Source organism: Glycine soja, chromosome 8 (genome assembly GCF_004193775.1).
Source record: "Glycine soja cultivar W05 chromosome 8, ASM419377v2, whole genome shotgun sequence".
NCBI lineage: Eukaryota > Viridiplantae > Streptophyta > Magnoliopsida > Fabales > Fabaceae > Glycine > Glycine soja.
The window spans coordinates 6,773,590-6,795,855 of record NC_041009.1 but is presented as its reverse complement, the minus strand read 5'-3'; the positions used below and the strand labels follow the sequence as shown (position 1 = coordinate 6,795,855).

The 22,266-nt window shown below is 30.7% G+C and overlaps 3 protein-coding genes across 5 annotated transcripts; 1 reads left to right on the top strand and 2 right to left on the bottom strand.

Annotated features, from left to right (window-relative positions):
- Window positions 1-843: 843 nt before the first annotated feature.
- On the bottom strand, window positions 844-6,878 carry LOC114420865 (homeobox-leucine zipper protein HDG12-like). The gene is made up of 9 exons (XM_028386582.1): window positions 6,822-6,878; window positions 4,769-4,960; window positions 3,917-4,663; window positions 3,706-3,807; window positions 3,408-3,611; window positions 2,666-2,849; window positions 2,249-2,523; window positions 2,052-2,141; window positions 844-1,212 (listed from the first exon to the last, which is right to left on the bottom strand). Exons 1-9 carry the CDS (start codon window positions 6,876-6,878, stop codon window positions 844-846), a joined length of 2,220 nt encoding a protein of 739 aa, XP_028242383.1.
- Window positions 6,879-12,466: 5,588 nt separating this feature from the next.
- On the top strand, window positions 12,467-14,965 carry LOC114424486 (transcription factor bHLH89-like). The gene is made up of 3 exons (XM_028391342.1): window positions 12,467-13,608; window positions 13,955-14,350; window positions 14,478-14,965. The coding sequence occupies exons 1-3, from the start codon at window positions 12,544-12,546 to the stop codon at window positions 14,580-14,582; spliced, it is 1,566 nt and encodes a 521-aa protein (XP_028247143.1). The 5' UTR covers window positions 12,467-12,543; the 3' UTR covers window positions 14,583-14,965.
- A 1,448-nt stretch (window positions 14,966-16,413) lies between these two features.
- LOC114423473 (phosphatidate cytidylyltransferase, mitochondrial-like) lies at window positions 16,414-21,193 on the bottom strand. Of its 3 annotated transcripts, XM_028390237.1 has the most exons (11): window positions 20,945-21,193; window positions 20,809-20,874; window positions 20,606-20,662; window positions 20,420-20,482; window positions 20,245-20,313; window positions 19,948-20,040; window positions 18,750-18,854; window positions 18,598-18,675; window positions 17,960-18,088; window positions 17,198-17,291; window positions 16,414-16,940 (listed from the first exon to the last, which is right to left on the bottom strand). In XM_028390237.1, the coding sequence occupies exons 1-11, from the start codon at window positions 20,951-20,953 to the stop codon at window positions 16,750-16,752; spliced, it is 954 nt and encodes a 317-aa protein (XP_028246038.1). In that variant the 5' UTR covers window positions 20,954-21,193; the 3' UTR covers window positions 16,414-16,749. The 3 variants fall into 3 exon arrangements, with proteins under 3 accessions (XP_028246038.1, XP_028246037.1, XP_028246039.1); XM_028390236.1 differs by having other exon boundaries at window positions 20,809-21,193; XM_028390238.1 differs by lacking the exons at window positions 20,606-20,662; window positions 20,809-20,874; window positions 20,945-21,193 and having other exon boundaries at window positions 19,948-20,053.
- Between the last annotated feature and the right edge of the window lie 1,073 nt (window positions 21,194-22,266).

Sequence of the window (22,266 nt, the reverse complement as noted above, 5' to 3'; positions counted from 1 at the left end):
AAAAAAATTGCAAAATTTGTCTCTCTTTCTCAATAGGATCACTAAAGAATCTTATCCACTCATATGGTAAGAGCATAGGCCCAAAGGACTTATCTGTGACGTACTCCGCATGCTCCTCAAGATACAACAACAGGAGTGTCACGAAAACTGAGGCAACAAAATCTAGCAAGCGAAAAATAAATCCAGGAAAAAAGAAAAGAGAAGAATTTCGTAAAGTAGGTGTGGAATGAAGTGTTTAGCATATAGGGCATTCTTAGATCAAATTATTTAATGTTAGTTAATAATGAGATTTTCGGGTAGGCTTTGAGTTTCAAAAATAAATTAAAAAAGTACACCAAAATAATTTACTAAATCACAATATAATATAACTTAATGAAAATTATATATCATATATAACTTAAATGAAAGATCAAAATTGCAAATATATTTACTATTATTACCAAATAAAAATATAATATTATAAAATCAAATAAAAAATAACTTATACTTTTCAATATTATATATCTTAATATAACTTATTTCTTAGTTTTATATATCATATGATGTCTTACGAGGTGATGTCTAATAACAAATCCATCAATTAATTAGATTAAATTAATAATTTTCATAATTGATATATATATATATATATATAATAATTAAAAAATATTTTATAATTAATTAATCCAAATCTACAAATAAATAATACAATTATTTTTTGTAAATATCTTGCAAGCAGATGTTCTACTTCTAGTAACTTCAAACATTTTTTTTTTTGGTGAATTTCTTAAAAGTAGAGTGGTATCTGCCAACAGTTTAGAATAACAATAACAAAATCTTTCATTTTCTTCCTTCCAAAATTGTTTAATTGGAACAATTCAAAGCAGCTTTAATTTTCTCCACTGTTGAGGACACAAGTGTAGTGACAGAACCTACAAATTCCATGTCTATCATGTCCATGCTAGGAGTACTAGAAGCTAGAACTTGTAACATTAGAGTAACCAATGAACCTTTTGACACCACTTGTCTAGATTGTCCTTCAAAAGCATTTGAATGACCATCCCCAGATATGGTAAAGCCAGAGGGAAGAACCAACAACTGTGACGTGTCTTCTCCCCTCATGGCAAAATTCATTGTCTCCGTATCAAAAGCTGAGTATACCATCATAGATCCCAAACCATCTGCATAACTTTCTTGAAGAACTATCATATTGTTATCACTGGGGCCAAGAGCCTGCACCACACGAATAATTGAAATGAATTTGGATAACACTACTCATACATAAGTTTTGTAGAACAAAGTTTAAAATTGAAGAGAGGAAGAAAAAAAAGAAAAAGGTATTCGATAAGTTATATGATGAAAAGAGATAGAGAAAAAAAAAATTATAAAAGGTGTTGTAAAATCTTATTGTAAGTGTATCATTATTCAATTAATTTACTTGAAGTGACAACAATAACCATTCAACTATATTTATTCTAAGCATTAAACATCATTCTTTTGGTCACACCCTTAATGTGTGTCGTTTCTAAAGAGAATCACGTGTATATATAGTGATAACATTCCTCAAAGATATATAGCATCAATTAACCCACCATGTTTTGTACTATATGATATATGATCGACAAGAAAGAAAGAAAAAAGTGATGCAGTATGTTACTCTTATTTTCTTATCAAGTCTGGTTTTTTCTTATTTTAATTTTTTTATGATAAAATATAAGAGAAGCTTAACTGAAGAGTACTAATTATTAGAGAAGTACACATTAAAATAATACTAAAAAATGCTCATATTTTGTTTGGTACTATATAAAATATTCATACATAACAAGTTGCAAAATCTAATGTAGATACGCTATGTTATTTTAATTACATCAAATTATCACACTTTTTTAAATCTTTATTGACTCAGAAACACATTATTTTATCAGTTTCAATAATGAGTTTAACTTATAAACACATGTTGTAATTATTTATTTTTATGGTGATATAAACTAATTGAAATATATACTAATTTAGTTCTGTCTATAGCATTGAAACATGCATGAAACTGAAATAGAAAATAGCAAGTATGCTACCTTCGTAATTGAAATGAAATTTCCTGGATTATTTCCAGTTGAGATGCGTTGAATCTCGTGCCCTGGCTTTCCATACCAAAAAGGTTCCCACTACAAAGAAAGAAAAGAAAAAAAATAAAAGTATTAATGATTGTGTAATGCAAGAATAGAATTTACTATGAAATAAAACATATGCTTTATAATTTTGGGTTTTGAACCTTAGCTCGTTTCTTGTTGTCTATCAAGAAGTCAAAAACATTTTCTGGAGAGTGCGGAAGTAGAAAAGAGGTAGCAGCACTGAGAATCAAGCCTTGTGGCACATCTTGTTCTGAGTTATTCTTGCGAACAATTATTGTAACCTCACCATTATTCATCATCCTCGTTAAATATGGGAAGTTCTCACAATCTGACACGTCTAAAGTGCGGCAAAAAGTCTTAACCATTCGATGAGCCAAGTGCATCACACTCTTCTTTCCTTCAAGTGATAAAATGGCTGAGAACAACGAATATCATAGACTTAGATATGAACAAATAATAAAAAAATATAGGTCGCATATTAAATAAACTAAATTAATATAGCATAGAGTTACGTATGGGTAGAAGTTTGGGAGCAAAAATAACGAAGAGTAACCAACCTTCTCCAGACTCGTCACAACTGGGTATAGTTTCAGCTGAAGCGCATGCAAATCTCTCACACATTCTTTTAAGTGTCGAAAGCCATCTTTCTGCTCCATATGCATTATTGCAACAAATAACATCAGTGAAAAGCTGGTGAGTTTGCATCTTATCATCCACTTCCACGTGCTCCACCCAAGAAACCTATTAGAATTAAACTAGACATCAACAAATGTTTGTTTTAACTTGCATAGTGTTACATAGAGCATCAAAATTGAGGAAATATGATGTATGATCAAGGTTCAACAATACTTAGTTTCTTTGAAAAATATTTTTATCAAAATTTATGTCAAGATTTTAGCTAGTAGCCTAGTAGCACTTAATTCTCAAAAATAATTAAGCTAAATTGAGCATAAATATGTGACATTCACTAATCCATTTTTAGCATACATAAGTAAACATGTTTGTATCTTGTTATATTCTATTTCAGAAATGTAATTCAAAATTGATTCTCTCACACCCCATCATGAGATTTTTTTTTAAAAGCAAAAGAATGATATCACAATAGGAAAACTAAACCCCATCATGAGATATGATATGGACATGAGGAAAAGAAATAAGAAAAAGAAAACAAGGGAAAAATAAGAGACTTAATGAGTAATTTGACTGGAAAAGAAAAGGGAAAAGTGAATGCTAAAAGTATATAATTAGAGAAGAGACATATGTAAAGTCAAAATTAATGTAATTTAATTACAAACTTACCTTGCACAATCCGTGATTCATTTCTTGAATGAGGCATCCAGATGGACGCCTCCAAATGCGAGGAACAATGGTTTTGTATTCTAAGGAATCAATTGACACATCCCCTATCACCCACACACCTTCTTTAATTTGTTTACAATAACGAAGGAAGTAGAATTGTCGAGTTGGAACCAAATGTGAAAGAATGTGCATTTCTGCATTAATCTGTATCAATAGTCCTCACTTATCACCTAATTCGAAGTGATTGTAGCAAAGGAAAAAGATAGTCACATAAAGCAAAGTTTTCAAGGAAACATACCAACAACAAAGCTCCACTTCGATTTCCTACCAAACCGTTTTCGAGTACTTGAATTGTTTGGGCTTTTGTAACAATTGTTGGGAACAGATCAACCCATTTTTCCTAGAAAGATTAGACTATGTATATCATAATCTTTATTATCAAGTATCTACATTTCAAATATGTAGATAACTAATAAAATTTTGACAGAATAAGGGATAAAAGAGCTAACCAAATTCATAAACATTTGAACAAGTTGTTCCGCATTCATGTCCACTATTCGTGAATCTTTTGAGGATTCTATCCGTGCATGAGGTCCAGGTAAGCAATGTCTCCTACCAAGTATGCTTTGGTAATTATCACGTTTAAGAACTAACTTCCAGTCATGTATAGACCAGAAGGGTTGGTTCATATCCAAAAGCTTAATTAACTCTTCGATTGCATTATTTGCAATTTGTGACATCATTGCATTGTCCAGGTCTATCCTTTGGTTAATGATAGATTGGAATATCAAATCATTGTTCAAAATTCCGCGCAATGCATCCAATTCTTGATCAAGATCCTTGGGCATATGATCCTGAGGAAGGGTAGAAGTATCTTGACCAAGAGGTGGAATATCTTGATCCAATGTGGCAAGAGTGGGAAGATGAGGAATATCTTGACCAAGCCAAGGATCACTAGCAAGAGCTGGAATAGAGTGATCAACCGCAAGAACACTAGCAGGAGTAGGAATACAATAATCAAGTGCAACATCATCACTAGGAGGATCAGGAATATAGCAATCAAGAGCAGGAGCTGGAGCAGGAATATCTTGATTGAAACCAGGAGTACTAAGAACATGACTATGTTGATAAGGAGAAGGAAGTCCAACTATTGGGTTTAGCAATCTTCCTCCTGAGGTATCATATGAAGAAGAAGAAGGAAGTGGTAGATCCGTATTTACCCCATTGTTTTCCAAAAGTGCATACACTCTCTCATACTGAAAAATAATTCATAAAATATTGTCAATTAAAAACGAATGAATCATTGATGTGGGTGTTATTCACATCACAAGAGAATCAATTAAATAAAAGAGTTTACTTGCCTCTTTAGCTAATTGAATATTTTTTGCCTTTAATGATTGCAATTGAAGTTTTCGCTCTACTGATCCCACGGGTAGACCCCCACAAGATAAGCAGAATGCATTCTGCAGAGACTCTCTCATTAATAGGTTTTCTGATTGTATGTTTTCATTCTCACGCCGAAGAGCATTGTTATCTATTCGCTCACTTATAGCCTGAAAATTACACAAAACTAGTGTATAAATAATTGTCCTTAAAAATGAAGCATCATAAAGAAAATAATAGACTACCTTTAGTTTAGTCTTCCTATTTTGAAACCAAAATTTGACTTGATTTAGACTAAGCTCTAGCTCCTCACTTATTTGACGGCGTCGATTTTCATTCGGATATGGGCATTCCCTGAAGATTCTGTGTTTCAAAAATGAAAATATTAATTAGCTAGTTCACAATATTAATATTGAGAGTTAAATATCAAATACCAAAAAAGTTTAAATGTATCAATAATTACGGAACAAAGATACGAACAATGTACACAAGTCTAGTTATGAAATAGGCAGGTTACATGCCTAAATGATGAATGAAATCCATAATTAACAAGACAAGAAAACATGTAAGCATATTTGCATATATAAACATCAATAGAATACATGAAAGGATGTCTAAATAGTATGTCATGTTATATCTAAAAATCTAAAAGATATGCCAATTCACAAGTTTCTAAGGGCACACAAACCCAAGAAATTGACAAGGCTATGGAGATTTAAACTTGGGATAAATCACCTAACCGTACAGCATGTTCAACTCCAGCATAATTGGAATTGCAATGTGATTTTAACATTCCCAAAACTTTAATGTCACAAATGCAATTGAAGTTTCAAATCAAATTTGAAACTTTGATAAATGCATCTATATAGTGCCATCTTGTAAGATTTTTTATTCATGACATATAAGGAACTAGAGTGAGGTACATTAATTATCAATATATACATTTAACGAGGGGCTAAATACAACAAAATACTCTGATTAATTAACAGAAGAAGCGAACTTTCATTAAACTTTAATTTAAGCAAACTAACAAAGGTGTGAAAAAAAATTAGGGTGTATCTCGACTAAATTGCAAGATATCTTTCATTATTTTGGGGAGCTACACATTTTTCATAAATAACTGTACAAGTATTTAAGCATATATACAAAATCTTGCAAACTATCAACATGCAAATTACAATGCCAACTTGAAAGTAAAAAGAATGGAAAATAAAAATCCATCATGAATAAATTAATAAACAAGGCATACAATTAATTCATATACTTAACCAGAAGTAAGCTTTTAATCCAAAAAAATATTGAAAATGAAAAACAAACGATCACAATCATTGGATAATCATAATCAAAGAATAACCAACACTAGTTGATGACTTGGATGATGAAATCCAGGTGGATAGGTTCTAGTGGGGGAAAAAAACAAGCATTAGAAAAACTCGATCCCACTCAAGCATATCATAAAAAAGAGGCACAAAATGTTTGTGGTATTTTCAAACCATGAAAAAAATGGATGATGGATGCAGCTAATTAAGGAACGTCAAAGGCTCAAAGCTTTATGCTTAAAAGAAATTTAGGAAAAGATTAAACCGAATTTTTTTTTGAAAAGTTATTAATTATTCTCATCCAATAAAGGGGAAAAACCTTGGAACTCGTTAAAAATAAAATGAAAAAGATTGAATTACGAAGGATAAATATTGTTTGACACCTCTCTAAAAGGAAATACGTTTTTGTGAAGAGATATGAAAAGAAAACAATATAATAATTAATGTGCTAAAAAATAAAAATACTTAAAATAAATATAAAAAATAAGAGTGTAAAAGAATTAAAATTAAATTATGAAATATAACTTCTTATGTGATTATGTGAAAAGTACATATTATTGTTTCTGTTTCATACATTCATAAAGGTGACACTTTTCTTATCTTTCAACCCTAAAACAGGAATCTACTGAAACCTAGATTTAAAAAAGAAAAAAAGAAAAAAAAAGTTTTCAAGAACAAAGGATTGGTGATCTTACGCTTCGAGTTTAGATACCGTAGCATGATTGAGACGATTACCACGACCTGAACCACCCAAGTTTGAAGGATACATTCTTTTAACCTTAATGAGAAAATGTAACAACAAAGATGACTAAAGTTTTTTTTTTTTTTCTTTCTAACTCTTGATGCGTACGTGTGTGAGAATGTGAACTCTTAAAATGCTTATATAAGCCGATTCATCTAAGCTTAGAGGGAGTTGACTAGTACAAATTTGTCTCCACAACGGTCAATTCCAAAATTGATAAAACTCAAACTGAGAAAGCATTCATCCTATTATTACTTTTTGGGTATATTAAAAGATTTTTTTTTTTTATTTTGAGATGAGGATACATAGAATTGTGTAAATATTTTTCTGTAAAGCACCTAAGAGTACCATATTTGAGAAAACATAATTTGGAAAATATAATTTTGTTTTGGAAGGTTTTCAAACTAGGAATAAAATTTACAAAATATATTGAATTTTTTAAATGCGTAGATATCTTGTTTGGTTTTTTTGCACGTGTAACGGAAGACGAAAGATTGACAAAGGGGAAGAAAACGACAAGGTTTAAATATAATTTTACCAATTCATTGCACGGGAGTCAATTGTCTTTTGATAAGATACCATAAATTTGAACCCATATAATTTCAATTTTATATATTTTTCGGACCAAAAACAAAGTCAAATAAAAAAATGATCAACAATCAACCAATAACATGTGCTTGATATATTTTTCAATTTTATAAAATAAAAAAACTAGTTTTTATATAGGTATGGTAAAATAATTTTTCATACTTTCATTTTTTTTATTCCTTGTTATTTGTCTTCTTATTTCTCCGTGCATTCATTTTCTGAAAATTTATTTCTATATGTGTGTGATCAATGTACTCTTAAATTGACCGGGAATCATATACAAGTCAATTATTGGGCTTGGTCTGTAACTAGTCAACCCATAGCCTAACGCCCTAACCCATAGGTCAAATCAAAAAAATATTTAATCAACATTTTATTCTATAACTTCATAATTTTGTTACAAGTTTTTAAAATTTTTTTAAAAAATAATTTTCATAATTTTCTAATATTTAATCAAATCTTGCGTAAATATGAAAGTTAAAAATATATTATCATAACAAATTATTTGAATTTTTTATCATAACTTTTAATGAAATATACTATCTCAAAGCGTTTAGGTAAAATAAAATAAATACTTTCATATTTAATAATCCCCAAATAAAAAGTTATTAATTACGATGCAAACACTTCAAAAATCTCATAAACAAATATGGAAAATTAATTACAATATATGTTATTAAATACTCGTCCCAAAATAAGTTTCGTATTTAAAAAAAATTATCCTAAAATAATATGAAGTTATAGAATTTACCCTAAAATTAGAAAATAATAAATTTAGTTATTTGTATTAAATATGTCAATTATTTTTACTATTATTTTAAAATTATTTTTTCTTATCTCTCTATTTACTTAATTATTTCACAATAATGTTTAGAGAATATATATTTAGAAATTAGAAAAGAGTCTTATAAAATATTCAAATAAATTTATGAAAAAAGATCTTATAATTATAAATGGAGGAAATATTTCTAACAATTTTTTTAATGTAATATTAATAATGATGTCAGTTTTGTAAAATTATTATTATTTATTTATTTATTAATTTTTCTTTATCTATGTAAAATAGCATTGGATAATACTTTTTTGGGATAAAGAGAGTACTATATTTATTAAATGAAATGTAAAATTAATTTAATAATATTATTAAATAATTATATTCATTAAATTTAATTTATTATAATTATTAAATATGTTAGAAATTTTATATCCATTAGTGATACAACAAAAATAATATAGAAGAATTTTAACAATACACTCCATAAAACACTTCTTCTAATGCACTTTTTTCTATTAGTTCAAATTTATTAAAAACTATAAAATCATACAATATTCATAAAAAAAAGTGTTAAAATTATAAAGTTATGATTTTTAATAAAAATTATTTAATTTATGTGATTTATATTATTTGAGAATATAACTAGTTTTTATGATATGATATCCACACTTTTAATTTCAGTATTATTATTGTGTAGGGTATATTTACTTTTACTTGATACCTATTTTACGCATCACCTTCGTACCTTTCTATAATGGAATTCATTTTGCCTTTTCAAAAAAAAGAATGAATAACCAATTTTAATTTGGTTATCAAACAATATAACTTGGCAAGACCGAATAAGTACAAGAATTTGGAAGCAAAACATTATTTGATTAACGTGAATAAAATAAAATTGCGAAGAATTAACGAATAAAGCAATGAAAGGACTTGATAAACACGGTAAAGATTTGCAAAATTAAGTGAATATGATGAAATAAATTGAAAAGGAGGTAAGTACTAATCAAAATAGCCAATGAAAATAAAGCATGTAAAATCAAGATAAAAACTAAAGTAAACTAATAGCGTAAAATAATTATACACTATTATTGTCTTCCAAAAAAATTATATACTACAAATATCATTTAATTATAAATTATTATGTATAATAAATTTATTAGCTTTTACAATAATAATGACGGACGAAAACAAAGATGTGTTAGAGGCTTAGATAGACAAGCAGGTATAAAAAAATTGAAAAAAATAAAAAAGGATTTATAATTGACAAATATTCATTTGAATAAAATAATTTATGATAGTAAAAGAGTAGAATTAAAAGGAAAAAAAATACAAATATTAAAAAAAAAGAAATGCTCGATTAACTCTAAATCACATTCTTCTAAAGATTTTTCATGAAAAGGATATGTCTTACCACGTGAAAGAAGATTTTTTTGAAGTTAGATGTCTTTTTTAAAAAATAATTAATGATCAAGATTTTTCTTTTCCTTTTTCTCTATTTTTTTTCTTCTGTTTTACGCTTAGTTTCTCTCCTCAGTCAGCCTTTACCTCTTTCTTACCCCATGCCACCATTATGACCATCGTGTGGCGGCGTTTTCTATTTGGGTGGGTAGACAAACAAAATTAGATAATCAAAACATGAATAAAAACACATAAAATTCAACTAAATCATAATTAGATTTGGAACAAAAAATATGCACAGAATCTAATAGAACTAAAAAACAAGGGAACCCTTCCTCTTCCTCCCATTTCTTTCTCAGGTTACTTTTTCCTTCTTCTTCAGACAACACAATGCGTGCATGTCCATTGCGACACCCTCTTTTTCGATCTCTAACATCTCCGTCTACGAGTTATCAAAGAAGGACTGGATCTCATGGCCAGCAATGCACCCTATCCTCTTCAACGATGTAATTATAAAAAAAATAACAGTGTAATAGTCCTCTTGAATGGTGCAAGATTTGTGTCACTAACGCACCCTATCCTTTGTGAATATAATTACATTAATTAAAAGTTATATTAATGATCATATATGATTGGATAATAAAATAAAATTGTTTACGTTATCCATGCATAATTAACTATTAAACTAGGGGAATTTCAAAAAGGACCTTCAAAAGATGAAGGAAAATATTAAGAAATGTAAAGAAAATGAAAATAATTGTAAACTTGAATTGCAAATACAAAAACTTATAAAAGGACAAGAAAGCAACGATCAAATTAATTTGAAGAATTGAAGAAAAACATGTAACTTAAAGGCAATTAAAAGAAAATTATAAATGTAAATGAAGCTAAAAGTGGCTATAGGAGTAGTTATTATTTTCTTGTTATTTCTCTTTTATGATTTCAATTAGTTAGTTCCTCTGTATGTGTGTGTGTACACACAGACATTCATTTCAGTAATAAGACGAATTCTTTTCTCTGATTATATTATAACACACATCACTCTTTATCTCATTTTTTTTCCTTCTCTCGTCTCTTTCCTTATTAAAATTTATATAAAAATAACATTACTCAATTTTCAATATCCATTTTGTTTCCATGCCCCAAACGTATTAAATATTAAATATTATATAACATTTTAGCCATCTGTTACACGATACAGTTGAAATAGGAGACAGGACAACGTATCAGTTTAGGACACTGTTTAGGAAAGAGATGTACATGTCCATCTTAAAGAAGAATGTAAAGAGGCAGTTGCAAAACTGGATGCTCAGGAGGCACAGGGAACTGCTGTACCAAAAAGACTATCAGCATTTTATATGGAAAATTATGGACAGTAATAATATCAATGTATAGTTCAGAATGTAATCTAAACTTTATTGTATAATCTTTTAAATTCAATTAATCGGCACGCATAATTATATATTATGGTATTTGATCCAAATTTATAATTTGAAGATTAATTACAAATGAAAGTTATTTTTTATTTATAAATTTATGTGTTGTAATTAGTATCACGTTATGTAAGAAATGGGTTTGCTTTTCATCAGAATTGAATCCTGATAGATGAATTAAAGTGAGATTAATCTTAGGTGATGTGGTGGTGACAAATTTTAAAATGAGAGTTTATTTTATTTTAAAATGCATAATTTATTGTAAAGCAGCTCCTCAAAATCTGTAAGTACTAATATACCCCCACCCCAAATTAAATAAAAGAAAGAAAGAAAGAAAAAGAGTTGTACGTACTTGAATTTTTTTTTTCTTTTGAGAAAGGGAAAATTAATAGACTATTGGTAAGTAGTGGTGGAGAATTGTGGCGCGGAGGAGATTAAAAATGTTTACAAATATTATTCTGTAATTTTGTTTTGATAGTAATATTTTAATCCGTAAATATAGTTATTTAATCGAATCACGTAAAACTTGTGTGATTTATTTATAATGCATTTACCAAAGCAGGTGGCAAAGGGGATGCAGTTGGAACATTATGAAGACTTTTATAGCTTATTAAATAAACACTTTGTTTTATGAGCATTAATGATATTCAGTGATTCTTTAGAATTTTAGAAATCATTAAAATTATTTTTTTTTCTCTTTTAATGAAGTGTTTTTCATGTCTGCAATCAAGATTAATTATTCCTCCACAAATATTTTTCAACTTTTTATTTTTTGAGGGGAATATTTTTCAACTTATTTCAACACGATAATTTTTTCTTTTCTAAATGAGCCCATTAAATCAAACCTTACTACCTAAAAACTCATTTTAACCAAGTTCAATCAAATGTGACTCAACTATAATGGTCTTTAAAAATTTCTCGTGAAACTGAGCATGTGGGCCCCTGGAAGCAAGAATCTGACCGAATTGCTTGTAACTGAACGATCCCTTTTTCTTCCAATTCCTATGCCTAAAAAAATATTAAACTATACATTGAGATATTTGCCATTTTTAAGTACCCCTATTGTTCCTACCACCTTCTACTTTCTCACAACAAACTTTTTCTTTGAAAAAGAAACGAAAGAATTCCAAATAACTCTGTCCCACATTGTCTATATGAAACTACTGTTTCCTACTCTGCATGTTATTTAGTTTTCTTTCCTTCTAGTATAGGTAATTTACAAGTACCATAACAAGTAATTACTTTCTTGATTTAATAGCCTCAAATTTTCAATTTGGTGCTAGCTAGAACCATTTACAGCAAAACAAGATTCAAATTATCAAATCTCAAAACATTTTTCAGTGAATGTTGAAATTCTGGTGTCTCTAAGACTCACTGTTGTGTCTTTTCTCTTTCTTGGGTGATATTTTTGGTATTCACTCGCATGGTATGTTCTTTTTGTTTAATTTTAAATATGTGATTTTGTTGATTTGTGTCAACTACTACTGCAGAGAGACCAATGAGTACAGGAGACAGGCCAAAAATGCATGATCAAACCGGTTGCTTTGATCCCAACACAACGGGAGAAAGTGTACCCTCTCTGAAGGATAACTTTCCTCAAACTCTACCTCCTTCATCACCTATGGTTGTTGTAGGAAACACCACCACAAACAGCATCAATAATAGCCTTGAAGAGAATCTCAGGCTTTCTGTGGAGGAGCTCTCCTGTAACCATCACAATCCACAACACCAACAAGATCATGTCTCCACTTATGCAAGTGGAGTAACTGCCACATCTATTGAAATCCCACTTCCACAGCATCTTGGTTTGAACATGGGAAACTCCTACATCAACAACAACAACAACATGGATAATCATTTGGTGCAAGAGGTCATTGATGCATTTCCCTATCAGCAGTCCACTTGGGACCCTACTATTGTTCAGGAATTACAAGACATGGCCTATGCTAATCACACAGAACAAACACAACAGCAACAACAAAATGAACAACAATTTCAGCAATTTGAGACTCAAAACTGCAGCCAAAGCTACAACAACCCCTCTTCCATACTAGACCCTCCTTACCCTTCACCAGATCTCCTAAACCTTCTCCACATGCCAAGATGCTCAGCCTCATCTTTGCTCACCAATCCCTCCATTTGCCTCACAAACCCAACTCAGAACACACCAAACTTTCAGAATCCAATGGCCTTTCTTGGAGATCTTCCCATAGGATCAGAAAACACAAGTGCATCCTCAGTTTTGTATGATCCTCTATTCCATCTGAACCTTCCTCCTCAGCCTCCAGCACTCAGAGAGCTGTTTCAGTCTCTCCCCCGCGGCTATAGCTTGCCAACAAACTCGAGGAATGGCTCACTCTTTGGTGGAGGGGATGAGATGGAGGGTGATGGAAGCCAGCTTGACATGGGAGTGCTGGAATTCAACAGGGTCACACTCACACCTTCTGTTGGCAAAGGAAGGAGAGGCAAAGCTACCAAACATTTTGCAACTGAGAAACAAAGAAGAGAGCAACTCAATGGAAAATACAAAATCTTGAGGAATCTCATCCCAAGCCCCACCAAGGTATACACCATCTATCAATTTTCTAACTAATAAATAACATGCTACATTCTTTTTTCTGGTTATTTATGTTTTTAATCCCTAATAGAACACTCTCCCTTTTTAGTCTCTAACAAATTGTCTTCTTTTGATCTCTTATTTATGAAAACATGTCAGATTTCCTTGTCCTTCACAAAAATTAATTTTTTTGGTTTCTTGTTTATGAAAATATGATAATTTCTATAAATGGAAGACCAAAAAGAAAGATTCATTTTTGAAGAATTAAAAGTGGACATTGTTCTATTTACATGGACTGAAAATATATGGATCAACTGATGAAGCTATATTGGTTGGGTTTGTTTTAACACAGACTGATAGAGCATCTGTGGTGGGGGATGCCATTGACTATATAAGGGAGCTGATTAGAACAGTCAATGAGCTCAAACTACTGGTGGAGAAGAAAAGATATGCGAAGGACAGGTGCAAGAGGCCCAAAACAGAGGAAGATGCTGCTGAGAGCTGCAACATTAAGCCTTTTGGTGATCCAGATGGGGGCATAAGGACCTCATGGCTCCAGAGGAAATCCAAAGACAGCGAGGTTGATGTCCGTATCATCGACGACGATGTCACAATCAAACTCTTCCAGAGGAAGAAGATCAACTGCCTGCTGTTTGTCTCCAAGGTTCTGGATGAACTTCAGCTGGAGCTTCACCATGTTGCAGGTGGACATGTTGGTGAATATTGCAGTTTCTTGTTCAATAGCAAGGTTGGTGGTATTATTTCATTTGACATAAAAACTAACTAGGTAGTTATAATTATAAATTCCTCGCATGAATAGAATTGTCACATTGTTGTGGTTGTGTGTTTAAATGTGACTTGTTTCACTGAGGTAGATAATGGAAGGTTCTTCAGTCTATGCAAGTGCCATAGCCAACAGGGTGATTGATGTTCTGGACAGTCAGTACGCAGCAGCAGTTCCACATACAAACAGCTATTAGAGAAGGGGAGGATAGTGTCAAGATCAGCCACCAAAGAAAGGTCTCTGTTAATTGATTTGACATGTTTGAAAACAGTAACTTATAGTAATAATGGTTATAGACTTATAGTGATAGTATTAACTAATAACTTCATGGAGACACTCAAGAAATAGGGAAAGTTCTGCAGTTTTAGACTTTCTGGTTCATGATATAGTTTCTTCAATTATGATACAAAGTTACTGTTAAACTTTTTTTTTTTTTGAGGAGGATTAATATACAACAAAGTATTTTGGGTTAGTGCTATCAGCAAAAGGGTTCTCTTTTTTTCGTACATTTTGGCTTGGTATTTTATTTTATCTCTGGTATTCTTTGGCTTGCTATTTTAATTTAACAGTCATTGTACCTAAACAAGGACATGAATGATTGAATGCTTTATTTTGTTTCCACGACCATTGGTTAGTTGAGTCATGCTTGGCTTTTTCTGGTTTTTGAAAATAACTACTTTATTATAGTTGCAACTTACAACTTTCACTGTTTTCTATTTCCACGAGAGATTTGCCAATGACATGAAAATTCCATTGCAGCAAAACACTTTATGTGAAAATCTTTTTTTTTTTTTTTTAAATAAGAATTAGGCCGAAGCAGCAGTTACGGAAAATTCAATTGTCATACTATTTGTGCTTGTGCTCCAAATCAATGCAAAAACATCTCTATGAAGCGCTAAAAGTAGGGAAACTGTATTGAAATGCTAAAACCACGAAAATAAAATGAAATGAAATTGAAAACAAATTAAAGGAATCAGTTTAGGTTTTTTAATTTTCTCTCTCTTAAGAGTATCATCTTGGCGAGTAGAGGAACTAATTTATTTATTTTTAGAAAGTAGAGGAACTAATTAGTATCCCTGAGATATATCAATGCATTTATGTAAAGTTTTCATGAACGTGATATGTAAATTTACCCGTATAATTTAAATATTGGTACACTTCAGTTCCTATTTATAACAAATAAATATCCAATTCATCAAGAACAATAAAAATAAAAGTAATTAACTTTAATTAATAATATCATAAATTTAAATTTTATTTTAAAAATATCCATTAAATTAAATGATTTAAGTGGTAATTACATTTAATGACGCTACTTATATTTTAAGGGACAACTTTCTTCATGTGGTCATATGTTTCTTAACATTTCTTGTATAACATTAAAATGTTATATCATTAAGTTGATAGAGTATTAAAAAATGTGATATAACGTTAAATACAGACCTCTTGTTGAGTAGTATATTATATCACGAAAAATTTCTCTCCTACATAATTAAATGTAAATATTTCTTATAAAAAATCAAAGACTAACAATATAAATATAAAATTTTATAAATAATTTTAATAAATATAATATTTGAGATAGAAATTATAATTATAAATACATCTTATATAAATGAGAAGTGCAAATAATTTGTTGAAATAGTAGAAAAACTTTTGAGAAATTGTAGTTCAAATTAATAGTGTGGCTTATAGTTTTAAAATGTGTATAAATGTAGTATAGATTTTAAATTAAGTAAAAGAATGAATCAAAAGGCAAAGAAATATTAAACTATAAATTGAAATAAACTATGACAATTAAGACGGAAAGGAGGGTAAATGAGTAGTTTAACTTATAACTAAATACTAAATACAGATTGAAATAGTAAGAAAAGGAGGACAAATTGACTTCAATGAATAATAAATCTTGAAGGTGAAGTGTATGATACGGCGCTAACAGTCTACATTCTGTTCATAAAGTGAATGAATTAAGTTGATAGAGTATTAAAACAATAATGCGATATCATTAACATTTTTGTGCACTAGAATTCGAAATACTGGTCTCTTCCAAGAGAAATTAACCTCTTAAGAAAATAAGAACTCAATTTTTTTAAAAAAAGGAGATGAAGAAACAAAAATGAGTCTACAGAATTCAAACTTGGTGTTCCAAAAACTATATTCCCTTTGCCCGACAAAGCACGGTTAAATTTAACTACAAAATGTATTGACAAACCAAAACACCAGCCAATCCAGTTACTAAACCCTTTTGATTGCGAAACGTGGAAAGTATTAAGGAGATAGAAAGGGAGGAAATGAAACAGAAAATGGTCACTAGCTATGTCAGCAAGAAAACCTCATGTTTATGCTTGTCAATTCAGCAAAAATCAGCTCCATGATTTCCAGGCTTTGTTAACTTTCTTAGCAAGATATCTGGTAGCATTTACCCCACCAACAGCCAGAAAGCCTGATATGGCCTGCCTTGCACTTGAAACCATTACTCTTTGCCTCAGAATTCTCTGCAAGCAATTCGCAGCTGCTTCTCTTGTGCTAACTTTAGTATCAGGTATGACTCTACCTGAAATCACAGTAGCCCATTTTTCACAATTTGACGCACATCACACTATTCTGAGGTACAATCTCACCACCATGAAGTATCATCTAAAGATTCAAATAACTAAGAAAATCAATCAATTCCTGTTCACCAATAATGTCACCCTCTTTATACCTCTATACTTCTGAGAACAAGAGAGTTCATTTTGGACCTCAACAATATTAGCCGTTAAGAAATAAAGCAATAATTCAGAAACAAGTCTAACAATATCATAAGCATACCAGTTTCCCTTATTTCTTCCTTCATGCTGATCTGGCTTCTGATTGATGAAGGAAGAGCAGAAACTAGAGAACAAGCAACTGATAAGTCACAATCCTGTTTTAAAAGAGTAAGGAAGTTTCTTTACTTGTTATGTAGACTACGAAGATGCATTTATATACAACTTGGAAATAAGCTTTTCCATTAAGTATAACAACCAAAGATGAAAACTAGAATATCTAGAAGATGAAAAGCACAGAATAGCAGTAAAACATTGCTTATATTTCTCCTTCTTAACAGAAACTAAAGAAAGAAAGAAAGAAACAAAGAAAAATGCCTCTTCATGACAACATCAAGTGGCACCAAATAACACGATGGACATAAATAGAAGGAATCACAAGTTCATGCATTACTTCTCATAGGACTTCTTTTTGCTTTTCTTGTTTGGGTAAAAAAATTGAGGGACTACAAGTTTGTTTGCAATATTTCAATTTTCAAGAGGTGATACTTCAGCATAGAGTGCAGCATAGAGTTCAAGGCACAACAAAGATAAATTCTTCCAAATGCATGATAAAACAAGTAATCAACGGGAGAACTACTACTCAGAATACTTGGTTAATACTTAATATATTTCCAATTTACAATGAATGAACCAAATAAATGCCTAATCAACTTTTTTTAATGTTGTCAATCCTTTTTAAGTTCATCATCCTAAATTGGAAATATGTTGGTAAAGATATCATAAATTGTAATCCTCCCAAAAATCAATACCAAATAATAAAGACCTGAGAGACATGTATTTGATTCTTGGCAGTTGATGAAAGTCTCAATAACTTCTTAGCCTCATATTCTTCGAGAAATGGCTTATACATTAAGTGGAATAGATCAAACTGCCCAGTAACAATCTTTTTCACCTGGACAGATTGTGAAAAAAAGGAACCTCAGTAAAAACATAAGGCAATAGGACACATATACGATCAATCTGGCTTCCTTCACAAAGAATATGCCACAAACACAAACAATTTTCCAACAGGTGTCTGCCATTCCCTAAGAGAACAAAAGGAATACAAGGAAGAACGGAATATATGCAGAAAATATTTGCTAGTTTCAGTAGATAATTCTAATCATATTAAACTATCAAGGATGGGAAGGTTCATATCAGTGAAATGACAAATATCCAATGTTTCACATCTTCACTATAAGAAACATGGAAAAGAATAACTATAAAGAGATATTTCATAAATTCAGAAAGGCAGCAATGTCTAAAGCATGAGCCCGAATTTGTGACCAAACTGACATAAAACCTCTTAAGACACCTGCTCCTCACACGGAAATCAAGTAAACATGGAGAATTTATATGTATCAGAGTTTAAAAGACAACATTTCCATACCACATCCTACTTAAGTAGCAACCAAGGAATACCTTGCTTTTATCCTCAGCAAATAACATGCGTATATCACCTGTGTATGAAAGACTACATACTTTGGCATATAGATCTGCCTGCAAGGATGTGGTTGAATCATTTCAGTTGTTCCAACTCTCAAAGTAAACAATTTAGTAAGAAAGAAGTATACCTCTGTGAATTCTGATGGAAGCAGGAGAAGAGCAGCTGACACTGCAGCTCTCAAGTTAACAGAATTGGTGCTGCTGACATCTAAATTATCGACAACAATATGAACCTGATTGAAACACATCCAAAAACATAGGGAAAAGAAATAGGCCTCAATCATGGATTCATTATCAGGAAAATTGATGACAGGAAAACTATGAGATAGATATGTGACACTAGCCCTGGAGAAGTGTTACGTGTATTAGAGATATGAGATATTGCCTCACTTGAATTTTGAATTTAGAATAAGTTTTAGATAATGTTTTTGTTATTGTTGCAGATTTTATCTTGTATATTTTGTGTTTGTTAATTAATTTAAATAAATATGATAGAAGATAGATTAAGTTGTTTAGGATTTTCAGATTGGTTGTAAGCCTATATATAGGCCATCTCACTTTATGAATAATATTGGTTATTTTCCTATGTTGTTAATTTCTCTTATTTTTCTGCAAGTTCTCCCTATTTCTATATTTTATTTTACAAAATATTTCCAACAACATGAACTATGGTACACTTTGGTATGTTGTATGCATACAAGTATGCAGTACAGGACTTTTCTTGGTATGAAGTACAAGGCATAGATTTACTTGGCTATTTAGGAGCGAAATTAACCTACGATCGGATTACCATGTATAAACTTCCAACAACTGAATAGGCTCTTTTGCTTGTTTTAAAACACTAGTCATGGCCCATAATCTCTTTTAATAGTATTATTTTTCCTATCAGAATGATGCTGAGATTCTGAGAACTAGGGATTTATTTTTTCAACCTTCTCTCTTTCTCTCCTCCAACACAGCCACCTCCCCCTCCATCCCCTTCTTTGTAATTGCAATGCCTTTCTGTTTTCTTTTTTTTCTTTTTTCTGTCCTCCTCTATGTGTCACTAGTGTTCCTCTGCATATTTACCTTCACTGCTAGTTCATGATGGTAGTCTGTGAATAAGAGGTGAATCACAAAGCTTAAAAGTACTTACTATACAAATGATCCTAGTTAAACATGAGAAAATATAAATTAGTATATATGCCAAAAAAAATATCTAATTCTTTTATTCAGAGATTATTTGATGATATTGATATGTGAAAATTAAGAATCTAGCTTAGAGCTCACGAAACATCAAGAATCAAATAATTCTAGACATGAAGAGGAAAAAAGAGGGTAACATACTGGTTTCTGTAACCGGCCACACAAGTAGAATTTCTCCCAATACTGTACGTCTTGAAGTAAGTCATGCATTCGAACAACCCCATACTTGAACAGCTGCATAAATTTGCTTATAGAGACGAGGAACCATGAAAAAAGTAATCTTGATTCAACAAATCAGGAAAAAAAAATGTTATGGCAACTAATAAATATCCTACCATTCTAAATAAAATGCTCTGGAAGGTGAGTTTGCTAAAACTAAACTAAGGGTCTGATTCACACACTACACCACTGAGTCATAAAGCTATCAAATATCAATACCTTTCCATTCCAAGTAACAAAAGGGTTGAAATGCACTCCCACACCAATTCTATCAGCAACTCCAGTAATCTTACATGTCACATCAAAATACAGTATGAGATATGATCATCATATAATAAAACATCAGAGACCAAAAAACAAAAGGAAAAAAAAAAAACTAAATTTGAGCAAGTACCAGGCTCTCGCCACCAAGGTGCACCATCCATGACGCATAGTGATGCTTGTTCAATTTCAGATTCTTGATTGAAGCCATTGCAAGAAGAATAAAATGAAAAAAACGAAAATCATCAGTGGGGCGGTCAAATAATAATACTATGCAACTCATAACACAAATACACAACACACCATCACATATCAGTACCTCAGAATGCCACTGTTTTGGATCAGATACGCCAAGAATATAATCTGTCATGATTGTCTAGAAACCCAAAAACACAGAACAGAGAACAAATATTAAAGCAACAACTAAAGGGTGAATGGAAAAAAAAAAAAAAAAAAGAGACCCAGAATGGAGAAAAGGAACAACAAGCAAAAATAAATCATGGGTACGAAACAAAAGAAGACCTTGTCGTGGTTGGATGGATGAAGAGATGATCCATAGACGCATGCAAATTCAACAGGGGGAAGAACCTGAAGGAAACTGCGAAATGTGGCATTATCCATTATGACTATTACTTCAAATCCGCAATTGAATTTTTACATTGGGCATTGAGGTTCACAGTGTTGTCATCAAAACTTTAGTAATGGTAGCTTGAAAAGGAGGAAAGAGTAGAGAAACTCATGGGGAGTTTCATTGAACAGTTTAAGTTCGTTGAGTTAGAAACAGAGCATATGAGTAAGCTAGTAAGAAAAACGGGTACGCATGGCCCAAAGGTTAATCTTGCCCGATCTGTTTAGCTCCTCCCTCCATGTTCTTTGTTCAAGTGTTCAACCCCTCCATTGCTGTAGTTATTTTCATTTTTTTTTTCGGTGAATATTGCTGTAGTTATATTTGATACTGTATTATTACTATTTTTTTGTGTGATATTATTATTACTAATTTGCTATGAATTTAAATGGGTTAAATATCTAAAAATTTCTTAGGGTTAGTTTAAAGTTTAAATTAGCTCCATATAATTCAAAAACCTACATTTAACTTCACAAGGATCTGTTTCGGTGGTTTTTAATTTTATGTTTCAAAATTTTTAAAAATAACAATTCGTTTTTAATTTTAGTTTCAAAAAAATTTAAAATTAATTTTTAAAATATGATTAGTTTTAAATAAATTTATTTTAAAATTTCATATAATATTAAAATTAGTTTAAAAATATTTTTGTGTGTAGTGACGACAACGATGATGATGTTAACAACAAAAATAATGTTGACAAAGATATCAATAATAGTTACAATGACGATGATAATAATGACAATGATGGTGACAATAACAACAGTGGGATGGTGATGGTAGTGATGACCACGACCGTACTAATGGTGATGTCATGATGGCTATGATAATGGTAGTAGTGTGTTGATGGTTGTAGTGGAAGTAACAAAAAATATCATTGTCAAATGTAAAGAAATGAATATTTTTTCAACTAAAAATTAAATTCATTCACAATTTTTTTGTCTGGTTTTAAAAATAAGTGTAAAATTATTTCAAAAATAATTTAAAAACCATTTCAGTTCTATTTTTATCAAACAGGTCTTGCTTTAAAAATTACATTTGAAACTCAAATAAAAAACTCACAATTATCCCAAACGGGTCCTAACATTTAAAACTCAAAAATCAAAACCTCACAATAAAAATCAAATTAAGATTTTCAAACAAAAAAGAATAAATCATCAAGAAAATAAGTTATGCAATAACAATCATTCAATTACAACTCATCGTGTATAAAAAAAATTATCATTTCTAATTTTCATAAACTTTTCTTTATAATTTTTTTTCATGCAACCATTAAACTCACATGTTTGACTAAAACTTTTGTAAAAGATAATGTCCATTTTTTGGTATCTTTCGAAAGAGTTGATCGAACCTATGGT

Coding starts and splice junctions, on each gene's coding strand:
- LOC114424486 (XM_028391342.1), top strand. CDS start 12,544: ATGAGTACAGGAGACAGGCCAAAAATGCATGATCAAACCGGTTGCTTT. Junction 13,609..13,954: donor TCATCCCAAGCCCCACCAAG/GTATACACCATC, acceptor GTTTTAACACAG/ACTGATAGAGCATCTGTGGT. Junction 14,351..14,477: donor GTTTCTTGTTCAATAGCAAG/GTTGGTGGTATT, acceptor TCACTGAGGTAG/ATAATGGAAGGTTCTTCAGT.
- LOC114423473 (XM_028390236.1), bottom strand. CDS start 20,907: ATGGATAATGCCACATTTCGCAGTTTCCTTCAGGTTCTTCCCCCTGTT. Junction 20,314..20,419: donor ACCTTGGTGGCGAGAGCCTG/GTACTTGCTCAA, acceptor GTGACATGTAAG/ATTACTGGAGTTGCTGATAG. Junction 18,855..19,947: donor GTGGCCGGTTACAGAAACCA/GTATGTTACCCT, acceptor TGTTTCAATCAG/GTTCATATTGTTGTCGATAA.
- LOC114420865 (XM_028386582.1), bottom strand. CDS start 6,878: ATGTATCCTTCAAACTTGGGTGGTTCAGGTCGTGGTAATCGTCTCAAT. Junction 4,961..6,821: donor ATCGTCTCAATCATGCTACG/GTATCTAAACTC, acceptor TGTAATTTTCAG/GCTATAAGTGAGCGAATAGA. Junction 2,850..3,407: donor TGAATCACGGATTGTGCAAG/GTAAGTTTGTAA, acceptor TAATTCTAATAG/GTTTCTTGGGTGGAGCACGT.